This window comes from Camelus dromedarius, chromosome X (assembly GCF_036321535.1).
Source record: "Camelus dromedarius isolate mCamDro1 chromosome X, mCamDro1.pat, whole genome shotgun sequence".
In the NCBI taxonomy this organism is placed as follows: domain Eukaryota; kingdom Metazoa; phylum Chordata; class Mammalia; order Artiodactyla; family Camelidae; genus Camelus; species Camelus dromedarius.
Window position 1 is genome coordinate 3,319,728 of NC_087472.1, and position 16,162 is coordinate 3,335,889.

The window sequence follows — 16,162 nt, forward strand, 5'->3', positions numbered from 1 at the left end:
GCCAAGCCCCTGCAACAGAGGATGGAACAGAACGGACACTGAGGGCCCAGAGGCCAAGTCTAGCTCCAACATAGTCACCGTGGAGCCCTGACAGGCAAGCAGGAAGCACCTACCACTGGTGTTATTGTGTGGACTGGATGCCACCCTCCTCGCCCTCCAGAGGGGCTGCATCTCAGCCCATCCAGACCTTTGGAATGCCACACTTCCCTCAAACCTCCCAGCCACCAGGGCCTCCCTCAGGCAGAGTTGGAAAATGGCTCTGATGCTGCCAAAGGCTGCTGAGAGTTGGAAGGAGGATGGGCAGGGGCGGCTAAGGGAGCGAAGGGAAGAAGGGGAGGAGCGGAGGGCTCCAGCTGCACAGTAGGGCGGCCTGAAGCATCACTGGCGCATCCACAGCCACAGGTTGGCGATGCAGACAGACACCAGCATGGTGAAGAACAGGGCTTCCCTGTGGCGCCAGGTGGCATCCTGGTCCTCCAGCGCGCGCAGACGCTCAGTGATCACCTGCAGCTGCAAAGAGATGAGAGCTGGTTGGTGGGCAAGGCTCTTCTGGGGAAGCCCACGGCACATCAGTGGGGGAAAAGTATGACATTAGAATGGGGAGGGGCTTTGCTGTCCTTTGGCGGGCCACAGTGTCCCTAGGTGAGAAGCAAACAGAGCAGCAGTGGAGACCAGGGGCTTGGGGCAGGACTGGTGGGACCTGAGCGCTGGCATGCCTGTGTTCCCAGGCCCCATGACCTTGCCGCCACCATGGCGTTCTTCTGGTTGTCTGAAAGAAGCCAGCCCATCCCAGCTATGCCAGCAGGACCCAGAGAAGGGCACTTCAGTCTTGGGGCGGGCTGCCATGGGGGTAGCAGCAGCACCAGAGTGATGACCCCAGTGTAGGGTGACACTCAGGGGCCAGAAAGGACCATGAGGAGAGGTGCTCCTCCATGCCCATGCCTGCTGGGGTCTCTTCCTGAGAAGACATGCACTTGGTATGAAAGAAGGTGACCCCTGGCTCCATCCAGTCTCTTCTCACTACTCTGCTCTCTCTACATAGACTTCTATCGTCTTCTGTTCCCCCCTCCTCTGCTTTTTCTCTTCCCCTACTCCCCTTATCTCAGGGAGAGAGGCAGCATTGATGGGACAGAGGAGCCAAGAGGACTGGGAGGAAGGGGAGGCGAGCCTGACCTCGCCTCCGCCACTAGAAGGAAAGAGGACTAGAAAGGCTGTGCATCCTCAAGGTGGATGGCCTCATCACTGCTGATGCCCATGCAACCCAAGGCCCCACAATTGTGCCTCCAAGTGTATCCCTGGCACATCAGACACTCACCTGTCTTCTCATGACTTCCATCTCCAGCCCAGTGAGCTCTTCCAGGCCAATCTCAGCAATCATATCTGCCTCTGGGTTGCTGGGAAGTAAGAAAAGAGAGAGTCAGAGTTTCTGGTGGTCCCAGGTTGGGCTTGCCAGGGAGCACAGTGGGGCCCTGAAGGCAAGCAGGAAAGGTCGGGGGCTTCTCTGGACAGTGAATGGCAGCCTAGAGTCCTTCCTTTCCCTGGTAAGCAGGTCCCGTAGCCTGAGAGCTGGGAGCTGGCCCAGCTGCAGAATGCTAGGAGGCCCCAAATGGGTGAGGGGCCAGAAGGCTCAGGGGCTGGGGCGAGGAGGCCACTAAGCCAGCTGCTGACTGCTCCTTCCTGGCCAGTCTAGTTATAGCCCTGGTCTCTGCCCGAAGAGCTCCAGCTTCTCTCCCACAGGGTCCCTGGGATTGTTCTTACCGCTCATGTTGGAACCTTATGTTTTGGAAGCTGCCAGGATACTCCTGGGCATGGGCATCGCCATGGCCGTATTCTCTCAGCATTCTGGTTGTCGGCAGCTGGGGCCCCTAAAGAAGGAAACGGTCCGTCAAAGTAGGCTCCTTGGGCACAGCTGAGTGGCTGGCCCACACTTTGTCTAGGACTAACAGTGCACCCCATCGGGAGTCACTTGGTGCCTGATACTCTGGAATCAGAAGCTGGTGGCCTCAGGGCACCAGAAGAGCCTGGGAAGCCCACCCATGAGCCGCCAGCCACCACCCCACCTGCACCATGCTCCTCAGTAGCTTCTGGCCAACCAGGGTCCCTGTCCTCTGCCAACACTGTCACATGCAGACATCAGCTGAGTCTGAGCCACCATTGAAGGAGAAAGGAAAACCTCCATTGCAGAACCAAGGAAATCAAGGCCTAGTCAGGTGACCACACTTCTGAAGGACACACAGTAAGAGTCAGAGCTCAGGATAGAACGCTTGCTACTGTAAAACCAGAGCCTCCTTTTCCAGGGGAGCCCAATCATCCCCACTGCCTTCATTTTTATCTATCTGCTAGCGGCTCCCTGGAGCAGGGGTCCTTGGCCCGGAGCTTAGGGATCAGGGGTGTGTTGGAGAGCCAGTATGGGCCAGGGGAGCAGAACATGCTAAAGCTGCCTAGGTTGACATCACAAGATGAGCTATTTCACAAGCTGCTCCTTTAACACGAGTTTACCACGTGCTGAGACCGTGCCCTCCTCCACGCCCTTAGCAACAACAAGTCATTACATCTCATTAAGACCCTTTGAAAGGCGGATTCCTGTCACCCCATTTTGAAAGATATGGTGGCTCAGAAACAGTTGCGGAGCAGACAGGGAGCAGCGGAGGAGGGCGCCCTCTTCCCAGCAGCACTCAGACAAGACTCAGCCCCAGAGTCCATGGGACCACTGGGGTGGTCTTGAGGACTGGGGTGGAAAACAGGGACATTAACTGAAGGTCTGGACATAGAACAGTCATCCTGCCCTCTCATCCCACCTGGCTCATAGCCAGGCACTGACCTCAAACCTAAGCCTGAACTAAATGAGTGGGAAAGCGGAGGTGGTAGCAACGCAGAGGAGAAGACTCTTAATTCCTATGTTTAAGGATGCCCAGCAGGACAGCTGAAGTAGAACCGGCCATCTGGCAGGCCTGAGACTCAGAGTTCTGGGCTGCTTCTTCCATTTACCCCATTCTTTAAAAAAAAATAGACAACCAAGGCTCACCTATCACCTGAGAAAGACCCGCAGCCTTGCTCTGTCCTTAAGACAACATTGAACTGCAAGGTGGAACAATTTCTGTCTAAAGGGTTTTCATAGGAACATTGCCACCATGCTCCATTTGTTGTAATAGGGAAATTTTTTGCCTCAAAAGTGCACACAGATACTAGTGTGATTATTTTTTTTTCTTTCTTTCTTTCTGTTTTAGGGAACAGTAGTACTTCACAATCATACTATTTTCTTGTATTCTTCCCCCTCCTCCTTGTCTTCCTCTTTCTCTTCTCCTTCCCTTCCTCCTCCTCCTGCTACCCATGTCCCCCTCCCCCCCTCCCCTCCCCCCCTCCTCCTCTTCCTTCTTCCTTCTTCCTCAAGATACCGCAAAAATAACATTAAAAGGACAGTGGGTGTCAAGAAGACTCCCAGACTATAAAAGAGGAATTTGGTGGAGAGTTTCTTCTACAACAATTTCCACACTATCCTCTTGATTTTCCTATGATTGGGGTCAGAAAGACAAAAAGCTTTTTGAGAGAGTTGAAGGCAAAATAAAGATGAGTGACTGGTGGCTGGTGGCTGGGGTTTGTTTGTTCGTTTATTTGAGATAACATATTTTGTTATTAACTCATCAATGTAAGAAGAATTAATTTAGCAACATCTGCAATTTGATGACAGCTTGTGATCACCCATCATAAGACAGGTCTAACTGTCCAAAGAAAATTGTCTTGTTGCTCTTTTGTTCTTCATTTTAGAAACTGTCTGCTTGGAATTATACACATCATAAAAGGTAAACTTTTTAAATACACTTGGAGATTAGGAAAATCAATGAAAGGCAACAACTCCCAACTTTTTTCTTGTAATTATTTCATAAAATGTTGTTTTTATTTTCATGTACTTTTTAAGCCACACTACTTTTTTACCCCCAAATCAGCAGAACAATATTATGAATTATTTTGTCCTTTCGTGTTGTGGTTCTCTCAGAGGCAATAACAGCTCTGTTACCTTTTTTACTCAAAAATAAACAATGGATAAATAGAATTGATAAATTAAATTTCTTAATTCTAAATGTCTAAATTTAATTTCTAAATTCAATATAATGATTTTATTTTTTAAAAGTATACTCCTTTGGTCTTAAGAGCTAGATTTAATAAATAAAGAGAGATTAATTAAGTGCCCCCAGCACCTGCCACCTCAGTCTCAGGGCATGGGTGGCTAGCTGGAGCCCGACTTGCTGGAGCAACTTGACTTGGCTTCAGCCTTTGAACACATGAAGCTAATTCAATATTTCTGGCTTATTTTCATCCCCAGGAGGTTTCTGACCTGGGAGTTCTTTTTGTCTATATTCATTGGGACTAGAGTCATTTCAGCATTTATTGTAACCCATTCCCTAGAATAGTTAGGTCTCCTTCCTTTCCAACTGGGTTGAGTTTCCCAGCAACTTTTGCAACAGTATAGCCAATGTTTCTAAAGCGTGCCTTCATCCACGAATGTAGCTAACAGACTCGGCCATGGAACTATCAGACTCAAGTGACTCCCTAGAACAGCCAGTTCTCCCTCCTCCCCAAAATGGCTGCCTCCTCCAGTATCTTATGCAACAATGTGGCCACCAGTTTCTCTAGAACATTCCTTCACACAGTGAACGTAGGTGAAAGGATTCAGTGCAGAACAATAGGACTCGGGTGGTTTCCTATAATATCAGGTCTCCCTCTTTCTCCAACCAGGCTGCTTTTCCCCAGTAAGCTTTGCAACAGTATAACAACCATGTTTCTAAAACATTCCCTCACCCAAAGTGAATGTAGCTTAAAAGATTGGCTACATAATGACAGAACTCAAGGACTCACATGATTTCCTAGAACAGTTAAGTCTCCCTCCTCTCCAAAATGGCTGCCTTTTCCCAGTATCCTTTGCAACAGTAGAGCCACCATTTTTTCCAAGAACATTCCATCACTTATATTGAGTATAGCTTAAAGGATCAGCTACAAAATGGTCAGATGCAACTGACTGGATTTCCTAATAGCCACGGTGCATAGGAACCTCACTTGCCTTACTTTTGTCCCAGTCCTGAGATATAGATATAGATATAGATTATGTATATCTATTTCTAAATTTATATATACTTATACATATTTATGCTTATATTTTATATAGTTCTATGTAGAAATATATGTTCATATATACCAATAGATATAAAATTTAGACATGCAGAGAAAATATAGGTAATAGCTATACATAGATAGACATAAACATAGGTACATTTTTTTTAATAAAGAAAAGTGTCATTTTATGCACACTAGAGTTTTGCAGAGTAAAGTGTATATGTACTCCCCAAGCAATATGTGCTTCAGGCATTTTGGACTCCGAGGTTAAACTCCCAACCCAACAAAGGATGGCACTAACCTCTTGCCAAACTTTGCTACCCTTATTGCCTGCCTACTACACAGGAGCTTCTTCCTTCCCCCAAGGGAACATCTGGCCCTGTTTGGTCTGCCGTGTTCAGACTAGAGCCCCTACAGCCGGTACTCCCAAGCCAAACCCAGCCACCAGGTGCCAAAGGCCCCATACAGTACCACTATCTTGGACCAGCTAGCCATCATATTCCAAACTGGCTGGCCTGCAGCAGAGCCAACAGCCTTTGGATCCAACTTCTGTTGCCGCTGGAAAGCACCCAAGTAGCGGGATCCATGTTCCATCATTTCTAGGGAGAAGAACAAAGTCCCCAGGAACACCCACAGAGGCTGTACCAAGACTTCATGGGTACAGGTCACACCAGAAAAAGGATGGGGTCCCCCAGCTTCTTAGGAATCACTCAGCACCCATTCACTGATGTCTACTGGCCAATCTCAGGTCTCAAGTTGTTCATCTATTCAAAATTTATCAAGTGTTTATTGAGGACCAAGCTCAGGGCTAGGTTACTGAAGAGAGAACAATGACCAAGAGACAAGATTGTAGCAATCAAGGAACTGACAGTGTGTATAGGGAGAAGGGTGGGGGGCAGAAAATAATCCATCAGTGTAGATTCAGACTGAGAGATGCATACTCCCAAGACAATCAAAACAGGGCAACAAGACAGGATGGAGAGGCTTTTCCTAGAAAAGTCAGAAGGAAAAAAAAAGCATTGAGACAGAGACCTGAAAGAGAAAAAGAGCCCCACCATGGAAAATCTAAAGCAAGAGTATTCCAGGCAGAGGGAACACATGTGAGGAAGACCTAGTATTGGGATGTTATAAGTACAGGTATAAATGCAGTGTGGTGTGGGTCACCATGCCACAGCATGAAATATATTGAGGAGCTGACCTTGACTAGATCTTACAGACCATGATAAGGTGTTTGGATTTTACTCTAAAGGGTAGGAGAAGACATTGGAGGGTTAGGAGAGATAATTGATTGGATTGATTTTATAAACTGAGCTCTCTAAATGTTTTGCAATAGACACAGTGGGGGCTTGGATTGTAGGGGAGGGGAAACAGGCTGCAAATTCTCACTTCATCGGTCCCTTTCCCTCCAGCTCCTCTGTCACTCAAGCCACAAATATATGTGCATGCACACCAAGACAGACACGCATACATACCCACATATACACGCAAACACATACATTCATGTGAGTGTCTGCCCAACCACACACTCACATTTTCCAACACACATGAACAGGTGCAGACACCCAAGGGAAGGGACATTTCAGGAGATCCTCACCTGCCTTCACCAGGTGCTCTTGGCTAAGCCCTTGGTTTCCAGGATCCAGCTCCTCGGCCACAGACATTTCTATGTCCTCCTTGATGCTGGGGGGAGCTCCTGACATCACAACCAGTTCTTCACTTGTAAGCTGTGGCCAAGAATGCACAAGGAGCAGGGCCCAGAGGAGGCACTTGGAAAATCAGCACTTTGAGAGGTAGAAACTCAAGGAAGATATATCTGAACGTGGAGGTGGAGCCACACTCCCTGGCTGGGCTCAGGCCTTGGACGAGCACCTTCTGTTCCTGTTGTATCTTGTTGGCTGGGTTCGAGGCCTTCTCCCCTGCTACTCTGTAAGCAACTTAAGAGAAGAGATAAGGCGCAGAAGCTTTGCCTGTAAGAACTGCCCTTGCTCTCAGGTCACCTGACTTGGCCCCACTGGGGACCTGGTAGGTCCACTCTGCATCATTTCTGGCTAGAAGCAGGGACTGGCACAGGACCCCAGAATCACTCAGGGGCTGAAGCAAGGTTAGACCCAGGCCTGTCAAGGCTTCCGCAAAGCCAGCTCTGGCCACAGTGCCCCTCAGAAGGCATCCTCTGCAGAGCACACCCTGCCTCCTCCAATCCAGAGTTCCCTAACAGGGGAGAGGGCCTTTTGATGCCCTCTGTCAGCCTGGACAGGAACCATGAGAATCAAAGGAAGGAAGAGCAGGAGAGGAGGGTCCTGTCTACAACCACTGGAGCCCCCAGCACCCACAGGCCCTACACTCCCTGCTCTAGGTCCAAATTCTCCCTCACCTTCCCTACTGATTAGACCAATGTGAGGATCAGGTTTATGTGTCTCCTTGGTTAGCCGAAGGTCCCCAGTTATTCCATCTAACACTAGTCTGGGTATTCCTATCAAGGTGTTTTGTAGCTGTTGTTAACATGTACAATCAATGTACTTTAAGTCAAAGAAATTACTAATCCTCAATGATGTGGGTGGGCCTCAACCAATCAGTTGAAGGTTTAAAGAGCAAAGACTGAGGTTTCCCAGAGAAACTCTGCTCAAGTCTACAGCATCAACTCCCCCTAGGATGCCAACCTGCTGGCCTTCCCTGCAAATTTTGGCCTCACTAACCTCACAATGGCTTGAGCCAATTTTTAAAAATACATGTCTATCTACACAGACATATAGCATATGCACATACAGACCCACACATACATACTATCAGTTCCATTTCTCTGGAGAAGCCTAACTGATACAATCACTGAAGGTGAACCCTGAGCTCTTGGGAACAGTCCCAGAGCCCCTGGGGAGAGAGGAGGCTATTTGTAAAAGAAACCAGAGCACAGCTGGGGCCAGGTGGGAGGGAGAGGAGGAAGAGGGAGGGGAAGAGGAAGGGAGAAAGGAAAGGGCAAGGGAGAGGAAAGAGAGGGTTTGGCTTGCTTAGAGATGGTGGCACGATCTGGGCTGCCTGACCCCCTCCCTGGCCCCACATGTCCAGCACTGGGAATAAGCTCTCCGGAGCAGAGCTGACATAGTCCCTGCCTGTATTCTTAAGGGCCCGGGGGGAAGCCCTTTCGAACTCCAGTGGAGCAGCTGCAGTGAAATTTGAGCTTTCTGGAGGGCCACCTTAGGAGCAGAGAAGTGGGCTTTGTGGGACTCAGGAGCCTGGGAAGCAGGAACCATGGGTTTCTGCCCAGCCAGGGTTGCCAGACTGAAATTGCATTTCAAATGAACAACAAATAATTTTTTGGTATAATTATGCTCTATGCAACATTTGGGACATACATATACTGAATAATTAATCATGGTTTATCTAACACTCGCATTTAAGTGGTTACCCTGTATTTTACCTGACAACCCTATACCCTGCCCATCCTCCCCACGATCTCAAGATTTGACCTTGTGCAAGTCTTTCCTTTCTTTGGGCTTCAGTCTCCTCACTGGATGATAGAGCTAATGATCCCCTCCCTACGGGGTGGCTGAACGTGAGAGCAGTCAAGTCCGCAGAGCTTTGTGGATATGGGCCCAGGCAGGACCTTGCACGATTGACCTCAGATCAGATTCCCCTCTGACTGCCAACTGGCCTTGACCAGTTGGGGCTTCCTGGGCACAAGGGCACTGAGTCCAGGTGCATGCTGAAACACTGCCCCCTGGTGGCAAAGGACCCTACCACCTAAAGCCAAGCAGAGAGGGTGGAGAGACTTCCTTCCCAATCCCTGGGTCCCTAAAGCCACCCAGAAACCCTGGCATTTCACCACTTCAGTATGTCTGCCTCTCTTGGATTGGGCACCAAGGAAGGCTGGGCCGTGGGAGACTGAATTTTCTGTGCCTTTGAAATTGTACCTTGACATGTCTCTCTAACATGCTAACCTTTTCTCTCCAACAGCATAATTTCTTTCTGAAATCACCCCAAACTCTCACTTTGAACACCAAAAATCCCCCACTGTCTAGTGTGACAAACTCGGGGGCCCGAAGGACTAGGGCACCTGGGGTACAGAGAGATCTTCCAAGGCTTATGGGAGGCAGGAGGATGGTCCCCGGCCAAGTGTGGGTGCGGGGCTGCAGAGGCCTAGACAAGAGGGCCAGGGAGCCCGGAGGTCTTCCCAAGCCAAAGGTTACACAAATGACTCCGGGAGCTGGGTGGAGGGGAGCAGGGAACGTCTGGCTTAGCTGTGTGTACGTGTTCATAGTGTTTTACACAAATGAGATCATACATTTGAGGCACGTTCTGTTCTGCAACTTACTTGCTTTAAGTGAACAGCGTGCCTCGGGGCTCTCCCATGTCAGGACAAATCCACCTCCTGGCTTTTGAACGCAGCACAGCATTTGTGCTGCAGCGCTGCTTATTGGCATGCTCGTGGACATTCAGGCTGTCTAGAGCCTTTGCTTTCATAAACAACGCAGCAGCGAGGAGTCTTCGGCATGCCTCTTTGCACACAAGTGTAAATGTTTTTGTAGAGCAGGTGCCTAGAAGGGGAATCGTGGGATTCTAGGGTATGTGTGCTGGCAGTTTTCACCAGTGCTGACAGTGTCCCCTCCAAAGAGGCTGCACCAAATGGGACCCCACCAAGGGGAAGAAAGTGCTGGTTTCTTCACAGCTTTATCAGTGGAAGCTATGATGAAACGTTCTAAAAGGCATCATCATGATGGGTGAGAAATGGTATCCATCTCATTGTTGCTTTAATTTATATTGCTTTAATTATGAATAAACCTAAGCAGTTTTTCATGTTTATTGATCTTCTGGATTTCTTTCCCATGAACTGTCTGCTGGAGGGCTTGGATGTTTATTAAAATAAGAGCTATTTTATTAACAGAAAGGGTTGGAGGCGAAAGCTCTTCCTCCCTTCAAGCTAAGCGACTCTGAAGAAAACATGTCATCTTTTTCCCTAAAGGTAATTGTTAGCATACAGCCTCCATTGGGGACTAAACAAACCCAGTTAATTGTATCCAAGTTTGTGCTGAAATCTAGAGGGCACCTAGTCCCTCCACCTCCGCCTCCCAGAGCAAGTGTTCAACTTGGGCCGTTGCCTGCCTCTCTGTCTGTCTTCCCTCATTTTATGTCTGTCTGTCTCTCTACCTGCCCAACCACCAGCCTCAACCAATGCCTTAAAACCACTGGCCTCTCCCAGCTGTTCAGCCAGCCATGTACTCTACTCGGATTCCTGACTGGCTTGGGGGTCTGACAGCCACATCTGCTACCTGCTCCCAACTCACTTGCAAACACAAGTGGGAAGTGGTGGGAACCCAGGCACGGGGTCAGTACACCTGGGAGTGACTCCTAGCTCTGACCCTGGGTCATCTTAGGCAAATTGTTTCTTTTGCTCTGAGCCTCAGTTTCCCATCTTCACATGGAAGATTGGGCTACAATCCAGTTTCAAACTGTATTTTATGGTTTCAGGGAAATGTGTCGGGGTTATTCCAGCATCTCTCCACCCAGAGCAGTGCTGCTTTCAGCATGTCCTTATATTAGGCTTCTATGGAAGAAGCCATTCAAAGTCAACAGGCGTGATGGCCTGCTGCCTGCCAGCTCTGCTCGGAGCCCAGTTGCAGGCAGCTACAGTCGCAAGCCTGATTTTGGCTGCAAACCCAGATCTTCCAGGCATCTGGGAGCTTCCTCTCAACTTGCTAATGAAACTTACGAACCTGTAAACAAGTCTGCTTCCTGCTTCTGGAAGCAGCTGGTACTGAGGTCATCCCTGGATCCCCAGGGGCCTCCCCAAGCCAGAGGGGAAAGGGGAAGGGGACTCGCAGATCCTTGCAGCTGTCCGTCCATGCCTTAAAAAGACAGGAAGGACAGAAGAGCAAACTTCACGGACTGCAGCTGGCCTCAGGAAGGAGGGCCACCTCATCAGCAGAGAGAGGGAACTAAGTGGCAGGACCACCTGGGGCTGCCCCAGGGACCCGCCCCCAAGGGGGCAGGGCCATCAGCAGGAGGTTACAGAGCACTTCAATTTGCAAACGTGGGCTCCTGTCACTCAGTTTGGTTGTGTTGAATCAAGACTGCCTGGGTGCCAGGTGCTGGGGATAAGGACCAGGTCCCTGTCCTCACGGAGCTCCTGCTCTAGACAGCAGATAGAAGCAGACAGACCAGAAATTTATGGGTCTGTGGGGACAGTAGCATGGGGTTGTCGTGTGGCGGTCCTGCCCTTAATCCTGCCACATTCTGCCTCCCTGGGAATGTGGTAGGTGATCCCTAGAGTTCTGTCAACCTAAGAAAAATGTCCTGATGGCTGTCCTGGCACCTCTAGCCTCTGGCTACCCACTTCAGGGACAGCTTGCTGTCTCCCTAGGGGGCTCAGATAGGTAGAAAAGTTCTTCCCTACTTTGGGTGGAAATGCTGCTTACAGCCCCAGAATTCTGGTCCAGACTGGGGAGAGCAGTTCTAGTAGAAGTGAGTTAAAGCCACTGACACAAGCCCCAGCTTTGGCTGACAAACCTGTGGGCAGAGCCCTGCTGCTGAGATGCTACGTGCCTCAGGGTCCCTTCAGATCAGCTCCTAAGTGGTGACCCTGCCAGAGGGCCAGCTGCCTGAACAACTCAGGAGGAGCTTTGGTGAGTTGAGGATAATTGTTGCTGGCTGATTACCCAAGGGGTAATTCAGGACTGCCCTGCATGTGGTGAAGACGCTCGCTCTCTGCCTCCTGGTTTAGCCAGCTGCTGTCCACACTGCCCCTTCTTCCTTCTTGTCTCTCTGCTGGCCCAAGAATCCCTTCCACCAGAAGCTAGCAACAGATTTAGAAACCCAGAGGGGCATAGGTACCTACCTATCAGTCAGCTTTGCCTCTGGTCCAGGGAACCCCCGTAGTGGCTGGTTCCCCAGGGAGGGGGGTGGACAACGTGACCTCGCAGAGGCTTGTGGGGTGACTCCGAAGATCATAATGCATCTGCTTTCAATTGTTCCCATGTCCAGTGATGGAAATGTGATGTGTATATAAAATTCAGGAGAATCAGAGGCCAAAGGAAAATGGCCAACATTAAGGAAGAGGCAGGAAAAGTGCTGCAAAGGCCCGGGGTGTCAGTCAGTTCACTTAACAATTCAGTGGCAGGGCTTCGGTGAGAACCGGTGTCCTCAGACTGGCGGTCCAGGGTCTTTGCTAGAACAGGAGGAGGTCCCAGGGAGGAGATGGCTCAAGAGAGTCCCAGCAAACATCTTCTAGCCCCTGTCCCACTCTGCCCTGCCCTTGACTCTCGGAAGGCAGAGCCAGCAAGCAGGTCATAACACTAATAGTATGCATAACACATCAGGGGTGGGTCAGAGCCCAGGCTCTACGGTCCGGCTGCTCTCCTCCTCCTGCCGTGCGGTTGGAGTCCTGGCTCCCCACTTAGTGGCAGTGTGACCCGAGGCCATGTGCCCCAGCAACCTCACCTGAAAATAGTGGAGAAGGGGTCGTGGAAAGTAAATCCCTCAGCTCCCAGCAGAGTTAGTGCTCAAAGGTGGCGCTGCTCGGCTTTGCCCTGTCCACAAGGCCTTTGTTCGTTGCAAAGGATGAACTGTCCATGCTGTTGGCAGGGCTGGTGGCCCTTGTGCTTGGGCCCCGGCTGCAGCTCTACCAGTGATCTAAATCTGCACCCCCCTGGGCCTTCGGCTCCTCCCCTTGCCAGGCTGATGTTCGTCAGCATGGAAACACCAGCACATCTTTCTCAGCACGGAGATAGCAGTTCCACAGGGACGTGCTGGCTTTGCTGACTTCTGTCTCCCCTGCACTTAGTGCGCTGCCTGACTTGTGGGAGAAACTCAAGTGTTGAATAAAAATGACCAGATTGTTAAAACAAAAAAAACTTCCTGAGGCCAAGGCCATGAGTGGCCTCCTGACAGCTTGATCCAATGAACGCACTTGACCCTTCATCTTACTTGACTTCTTGGAAGCATTTCATACCCTTGTCCTCTCTATTCTCCTAGAAACACCCTCCTTCCATGGTTTCCAGGACTCTCTACTCCCATGGTTTCCCCCACCTGTCTGACCTCTCTCCTGCCTATCCCCAGGCTTCATTTTTTGTCTTTGTGGTAACTCAAGCAACTTTGGAACCTCCTGTTTCAACCCCGTCCTCCTTTAGTTCCCTTCAGACACACTTCACACCGTACACTCAACATGCTCCTTCCAACCCACTCTTCCTCTTGTGTGACTCTTCCCAGAGAGTGGTCCCACCACCTAGCTCACTGTCTGAGTCCCCAAAGCTGAAAGTCCTGTGGGACTCCCCCCCACCCCTTCCTACCCAGTCACTCTGTGTGGCTCTGGTCCCTCTGTGATCGTTAACTTTGTGTGTGAACTGGACTGGGCCACAGGGTACACAGATATTTAGTTAAATATTGTTTCTGGATGTGTCTGTGAGGGTGTTTCTAGATGAGATCAACATTTTAATGGGCAGACTGAGGAAAGCAGATGGCATATTGCTGGGCATCCTACAATCCATGAAGGGCCTGATTAGAACCAAAAGGCAGAAGAACGGGAAATTGGCACTCTCTCCCTCTCTCTGCCTGACTACTTGAGCTGCACATTGGCCTTCCTCTGCCTTTGAGCTGATACTTACAGCACTGGCCTTCCTGGGACTCCAACTAGCAGATGGCGTATTGTGGGACTTCCCGCCTCCACATTTGCAATTGCATGAGCTGATTCCTTACCATTAATCATCTCTTCCTATATCTATCTCTCTATAGAAATAGATATGTATTTGTATCTCTATGTCTATATCTCCTGTTGGTTCTGTGCCTCTGGAGAACACTAATACGACCTCATAAATATAGAATTCAGTGTTTGGGCAAAAATTTCTCAGTGGTCTCCTTCTCTCTGTCTCCTCTGTCACCAACCTAGCCAATGGCCTCACTACCTCTTGCCTGGATGACCGCAATAGCCTCCCACCTTATCTCTTTGATCTTGTTGAGCCTGTTCTCCATACAACAGGCAGAGAGATTGTTTAAAATATAATAGGCCTAGGTCATGCCCTCTTGCGCCTTAAAGTGCTCCTCAGTGGCCTCCCACTATCACTAGAATGAAAAGCACAACTTTGAGTGTGGCCTAGAGGGCCCTGACTGGACTGGCTTCCTGCAACCTTCTCAGCCTCATCGTGCACAAATCTTTCCCCTTCTGCTACCCCAGCTTCTTCTGTTTCCTTAAAAACATGGCGGCCTTGCTTGCCTTTAGGCCTCCTCACACGTTGTTCTTCTGCCCGGTCTCATCATCTTCCCGTGCTCTTTGCCTGATTGATTTCTACTCATCCTTCAAGCTCTAGGTTGCATATGGTTTCTTCAGGAAGGCTTTCTCTCTAGCCCCCACCTCCAGCCCACTAGACTTCCTCTACCATGAAGTTCTACATACTCTGTTGCTATGGCTTCTCTCTTGCCTCCCCCAGGGGAGGGCCTTTCTAGAACCCCATAGTCTGGGCTGAGGCTGGGACCCTCTAAGGTTGTGGAACACTGTGCTCTGCCAGCACTTACCCTTAGAGGCCCTGTCAGCCCCAGGACCCTAGGGTGATGGGATCAACTCACCCAGCCACTGTGCTTCTGTGGCTAAGTGTAACCAGCCCAACCTGAATGCTACCCAGCTTCCACAGCCTCTATTTTTATAGCACACAAAGCCTGGTAAAACTGAATCCACTGTTATTGGATCCACCAGGCTTGTGATTCATGAAAACATGGTTTGTCTATTAAAAAAATCTTGAGGGAGCACAAACACTTTGTCTCTCCTTGAGGCTTTGGATTCTCCCATCACTCTCCACAGAGGGACCCTGGGAAAACCATTCTGAAGCCCACTTCTCCTCTCCCAGCCCCGGCTGCCCTGTGGGGATCTATGGCAGCTGTCCCAGACCTGTCCACTTGTAGCAGGGAACAATCTTCTCCAGGGCATGGTTTGAGACTGGCAAGGTGGCCCTGTCTCTGCCAGCATCTCAGAAGTCATGAGACCCATCCCCAAGCTTTTCTAGACTGTGTGTGATGTGCTCAAGGTTGGAATAAGGAGCAAAAAAGACTCTTTTCCCTGCCCTGTCACAAATACAGTCTCATGGGCTGAACAGTGCTCCTCCCACTCCCAAGTTCATAAGTTGAAGTCCTGACCTTAAGTACCTAAGAATATGGTTGTTTGGAGAGGTAGGGTCTTTAAAGAGGTAATTAAGGTTGAATGAGGTCAATAGGGTGGTCCCTGATCCAATATGACAGGTATCCTTATAAGAGGAGGAGATTAATACACGGAGGTGTGAACACAGAGGAAAGGCCTGGTGAAGACACAGGAAGAAGGCAGCCATCTTCAAGCCAATGAGAGACACTTCAGAAGAAACCAACCCTACTGACAATACATTTCTGTCATTTAAGCCACCCAGTCTATGCGACTCTGTTATGGCAGCTTGAGCAAGCTCCTGCATGGTGATTGGCGTATGACTGGAGAATAAAATTGACTAATGTATTTTATTTAATTGAACACTGACTGGGAGCCAGGCACTGGGCTGGGTTCTGGGGAAGAACTGGTGAGAAAAAGAGTTATATCTGGCCCCTGCCCTTGTGGAATTAACAGTTGGGCCAGAGAAGGGGCCGGGGCAGTGCTGGGAAGATGAACAGTCAGCACGAAAACAAAAGCAAAGTAACCTCCAGAGACCAGCAGTGCCATACGAGTGGCCAGGGGTCGGACAGTCTGGACAGACCTGGCCTCACATGATGAGGCGGGCATGTCTTCCCTGTGAGGCTTTGGTCAAACGGCATGCCCGTCTGGCCTTGCTTCCCTCAGATAGCTCAGGTCTCTTGGGAGCAGGTTCTCAGTTAATGTGCGGACAGGGCCTGGCATACACTAAGTGCTTAACAAATGCTGGCTGTGATCATTTCCAAGTACACCTCATGGGTCCTCTCCACTGTCCTTCAGTCCCTTCATTCTGTGTGGTCTCAGGCCAGCTGCTCTAAGGGTGTGGTCGTGGTATTGGATGGGGCTTGGGGAAAGGGTGAGAAGAGGGCTCCCACCTTCCCAAGCCCTCATGCTAACTCAGGACCCTAAGTGACTGCCAAGAATGCC

General features: G+C 49.9%; 1 protein-coding gene across 1 annotated transcript; it reads right to left on the minus strand.

Annotated features, from left to right (window-relative positions):
* Window positions 1–241: 241 nt before the first annotated feature.
* FATE1 (fetal and adult testis expressed 1) lies at window positions 242–6,809 on the minus strand. The gene is made up of 5 exons (XM_010979556.3): window positions 6,704–6,809; window positions 5,581–5,708; window positions 1,759–1,865; window positions 1,316–1,394; window positions 242–510 (listed from the first exon to the last, which is right to left on the minus strand). Exons 1-5 carry the CDS (start codon window positions 6,807–6,809, stop codon window positions 379–381), a joined length of 552 nt encoding a protein of 183 aa, XP_010977858.1. The 3' UTR covers window positions 242–378.
* Window positions 6,810–16,162: the final 9,353 nt, after the last annotated feature.

Excerpts from the sequence above, each read along its gene's own strand:
- FATE1 (XM_010979556.3), bottom strand. The coding sequence starts at position 6,809 with ATGTCAGGAGCTCCCCCCAGCATCAAGGAGGACATAGAAATGTCTGTG. Across the intron at positions 5,709-6,703 it reads AGAGCACCTGGTGAAGGCAG|AAATGATGGAACATGGATCC; the intron begins GTGAGGATCTCC and ends TCTTCTCCCTAG. Across the intron at positions 511-1,315 it reads TGGAAGTCATGAGAAGACAG|CTGCAGGTGATCACTGAGCG; the intron begins GTGAGTGTCTGA and ends ATCTCTTTGCAG.